The sequence below is a fragment of the Berghia stephanieae genome, chromosome 15 (genome assembly GCF_034508935.2).
Source record: "Berghia stephanieae isolate SIO BIC M18660-M18661 chromosome 15, UCSD_Bste_1.3, whole genome shotgun sequence".
NCBI classification, from domain to species: domain Eukaryota; kingdom Metazoa; phylum Mollusca; class Gastropoda; order Nudibranchia; family Aeolidiidae; genus Berghia; species Berghia stephanieae.
The window spans coordinates 23,419,485-23,424,484 of record NC_088374.1 but is presented as its reverse complement, the minus strand read 5'-3'; the positions used below and the strand labels follow the sequence as shown (position 1 = coordinate 23,424,484).

General features: G+C 28.4%; 1 protein-coding gene across 2 annotated transcripts in view; it reads left to right on the top strand.

The window, feature by feature from the left end:
- Positions 1-5,000, top strand: part of LOC144960455 (uncharacterized) — a 63,848-nt gene that overhangs the window by 13,262 nt on the left and 45,586 nt on the right. The window contains exons 3-5 of one of the 2 annotated variants that reach the window (XM_078893550.1): positions 1-116; positions 1,874-1,979; positions 2,818-2,874. The exon at positions 1-116 is cut by the window's left edge and continues 50 nt beyond it. In XM_078893550.1, the coding sequence (XP_078749676.1) occupies positions 1-116; positions 1,874-1,977 (220 nt within the window). In that variant the 3' untranslated portion in view covers positions 1,978-1,979; positions 2,818-2,874. The remainder of the gene's footprint in view (positions 117-1,873; positions 1,980-2,817; positions 2,875-5,000) is intronic. The other variant, XM_078893551.1, reaches the window with a different exon arrangement.

The following is a 5,000-nucleotide window of genomic DNA, read 5'->3' as shown; positions in this document are numbered from 1 at the left end:
GACCATTGACCACGTGATGAAGGAAGAGTCTGGACTCTACACATGTTCTTTATTTTATCTGGATTATAATGGAAATCATCATCATGAAAAAATAAAGAGAACTATCACATTTGAATGTAGGTATTCATTATATAGTAGTAGTAGTAGTATGTAGTAAGTAGTAGTAGTAGTAGTAGTAGTAGTAGTAGTAGTAGTAGTAGTAGTAGTAGTAGTAGTAGTAGTAGTAGCAGTAGTAGTAGTACATTTCTGTTGTTATTTAAATTTTTAATTTTATAATATGTTAGAATAGGAATGCTGCTAGCATACAGCTTTCAAAAACGTAGAGGACATGGTGTGTCCACTTTTGCGTGCCCACAATGATATTGTCGACCGACCTGACAAAAAACGAGAATGTAATACTACTGCTGTTGGACCTAATAGCCGCGTTTTTCAATGTGGATCATGCCATAGTTCTTGACCGAATTCAGAGGCTCTTTGGAATCGGAGACAAGGCTTTTCACGCTACTACTACTTACTACTACTACTTACTTATACTACTACTACTACTACACTACTACACTACTACTACTACTAACTACTACTACTACTACTACTACTACTACTTACTACTACTACTACTACTATACTACTACTACTTACTACTACTACTACTACTACTACTAACTACTACTACTACTACTACTACTACTACTACTACTACTACTACTACTACTACTACTACTATACTACTACTACTACTACTACTACTACTACTACTACTACTAACTAACTACTACTACTAATACTACTACTACTATTACTATACTACTACTACTACTATACTACTACTACTACTACTAACTACTACTACTACTACTACTACTACTATACTACTACTACTACTACTACTACTACTACTACTACTACTACTAACTACTACTACTACTACTACTACTATACTATCTACTACTACTAATACTACTACTACTACTCACTACTACTACTACTACTACTATACTATACTATCTACTATACACTACTACACTACTACTACTACTCACTACTACTACACTCATACACATACTACTACTATCACTCACTACATCACTACTACTATACTCTATCTACACTATCACTCTACTACTCACTACTCTCTCTACTCATCATCATATCATCATCATTTCATCATCATCATCTATCATCATCATCATCATCATCATCATCATCATCATCATCATCATCATCATCATCATCATCATCATCATCATCATTCCATCCATCATCTCATCTCATCATCATCATCATCATCTCATCATCATCATCATCATCATCATCATTCATCATCATCATCATCATTCATTCATCATATTATCATATATTACATATTCATATTATATTATTATTATTATTATTATTATTATTATATTATTATTATTATTATTATATATTATTATTATTATTATTATTATTATTATTATTATTATTATTATATTATTATTATTATTATTATTATTATTATTATTATTATTATTATTATTATTATTATTATTATTAATTATTATTATTATTATTATTATTATTATTATTATTTATTATTATTATTATTATTATTATATTATTATTATTATTATTATTATTATTATTATTATTATTATTATTATTATTATTATTATTATATATTATTATTATTATTATTATTATTATTATTATTATTATTATATTATTATTATTATTTATATTATTATTATTATTATTATTATATTATTATTATTATTATTATTATTATTATTATTATTAATTATTATTATTATTATATTATTATATTATTAATTATTATTATTATATTATTGTTATTGTTCTTATTGTTATTATTAGAGTTGTTTTTAAATTTCAGACCAAAATGCAGAAGACGTGATCAAGCTTTTGTTTGGCAAAATATCCACTCTAGAAAAAAACAATATCAGGATTAGAAGCACTCCACGGAAAACAACATCATAAAGGTAAAAAAAAATCACACAATATTGCTATTTTCCTTGTATCATCGACATTTGATTCAAAGAACACAGAGTGACTATATATAAATTACAACATCTACTTCCACATATTCGTTATGATAGGATTAGTATTACACAATCGGATGTTGATATAAGTACTACTACTACTACTACTACTACTACTACTACTACTACTACTACTACTACTACTACTACTACTACTACTACTACTCTACTACTACTACTACTACTACTACCGCAACTACTACATACACTACTACTACTACTACTACTACATACTACTACTACTATACTACTACTACTACACTTACTACATCTACTACTACTACTACTACTACTACTAACTACTACTATACTACTACTACTACTACTACACTACCACTACTACTAACTACTACTTACTACTACATACTACTACTCTACTTACTACTACATACCTACATTCTCTCTACTACTACATACTACTACACTATCTACTACTACTACTACTTACTACTCTACTACTACTACTACTATACTACTACTACTATACTACTACTACTACTACTACTACACTACTACTACTACTACTACTACTACTACTACTACTACTACTACTACTACTAGTGAAAAAACATCTTATTTGAAATAATTGTAGTGTTACTCCAAAGCACATTATTTGTATAGTAATAACAAACATATGTATCCATATTTGAGAGATTATATGACTGTTGCATATATTGTTATCATGAATGGATAGACCAAGTCAATTACTGACGAACAACATGTCGTTAAAAGTTCATGGGAAATTGGTTTTAATATTTAATCATGTCTTTATTTTCAGTAATGGAAGACATCGGCCACCTCCAGAACCAATCAGCTCGCTTCCAAGGTTACTTGGGTATGTCAAATATCAATGTTGAACTAATGTGATTTTTTTTCACTGGGTTAACTGATCCATATATATATTATATATATATATATATATATTATATATATATATTATATACATATATATATATATACATATATATGTGTGTGTGTGTGTGTGTGTGTTTGTGAGTGTGTACAGTCTGATTAGTCAAAACCTGTCGGGAGTCGTAAGACAATCAAATCCCATTCAATTACATTTATGAATAGAGGCACCCTTTATGGACGATTTGCAGTTTGAATTTTGTTATAATCTTACATAGGGCAGACGTTATTCACATTTGAAAAGAGAATCGTTAGATTTAAATAAATAGAGAAAATTGCTTTTAAACAGAATACATACATATTCATGACAAGTTATTTAAAATACAGTTACAGTTATTATCAGAAATGCAATTTCAAATCACATTCATAGTAAAAGAGTGAAAAATTGAGGACTGCTGTAACACAAACCAACGATTTTTATTTTATTTCCTCCCTTTTTGACGTTATTGATTTCCGACGTGATATTTCAGGAGATAAAGATCTGTACAAGTCAGTGTGAATGAAAGGAGCCGAGAAAGAATTATACTAAACAAAAATCCCATCACAAAATAATCTGTCTCCCTCTTTTGGGATATTTTTCTTGTCTTGTATTTTACTTTCTTGCTTTGTCTGACATCGTTTGATACACATCTGTTCAGATCTTTATCTTACACCAGTGCCTGCTCCCACATTTCTTAGTTTAGGAGGAGGAGGAGGAGGAGGTTCCTTGTGCCTTTTGTCCTTGCTGGCCGATTGCTCTCTCAGTACTCTTAGTTACTACGTCGTTTGTGATTTTAGTTTCGTTTTCAGATATAGATGTTGAATTTGGATATTTCAAAGTGTAACTTAGGATATAAAATTGAACGAAAATGGCGATGGTTGAAAGAATTTATTGATGTGACAATATTTTAGACAGGACAGTAAATGGACTGTTCAACTGTTGCTGATCGTGTTACTTGTACTGTTTCCACACATGCGCTGTCGTTTTTTGAACTCAATGTAACTTTTGTTCATGCGCAATGATGACCACTACTCTGAGGAACAAAAAAATGGCAAAAATAATTATATGTATTATGTTGAGGTTTAGAAAGAAATTTGGTTCTGAGCGCTGAATTGAATCGTCTACAGAGACATATTTTAGGTCAATTTCGAATGTATCATTCATTGATAAAGCTCAGAAAGAAAAGTAAATTGTCTTTGTGTTTCAATTTTTAAAATGTATTTATACAGATGGCAGCAATGATGAAATGAAAAGTTGAATATCACGTAGATAACGTTTCTTAACGTTTTTTAAGTCTAATCTCAAAATTATCTTGGGAGACATCCAACGGGTTTTGACAAATATATATATATATATATATATATATATATATATATATATATATTATATATATATATTGTGTGTGGTGTGTGTGTAGTCTTATCAATTATTAATATATGGAATGCCAATAAAAATGTATGGATACACAAAAAATAGGTTTATGACAGGAAAAAATATCATGTCAGGAATAGAAGAATAAATAAATAGAAGAATAGTAAATGTTGGATGTTTGAATTATTGTTGTACCTTCATGATTGGAATTTATTTATAATATTAAACAGTCCATAGACTCGTCATAGTCTGATTTACATACAACACATTCAAGTTCAAGACAAGACAGATGAACACATATAAAGTACACATCCTGTTACAACATTCACAAAACGTTATAGCACTAAGGGCTAAAATATCTAAGATTTAAGCTAAAACGATATAAAAAAGTTGATATATTGAAACAAAATACCAAAATTCTCAATAGATGGATAAAAATAACTTCAATCAGCTTGTTGTTTTTTGTAAAGCTGTTTTCGTGATTATTTCTCACAATATGAAATCATTAAAATAGAAACGTTAAATCTTACAAACAGTTTTGTGATCTTGCTATGTTGTGTCCGGTTGTCAGATAGTGTGAGTATTTTATATAACAACATAGCATCAAATTTATGGGATAAGAAACGGTTATTTTAAAACAAAACATTTTTTTTGAAAACACATTGTTCATTTCTGTCTATATATATATATATATATATATT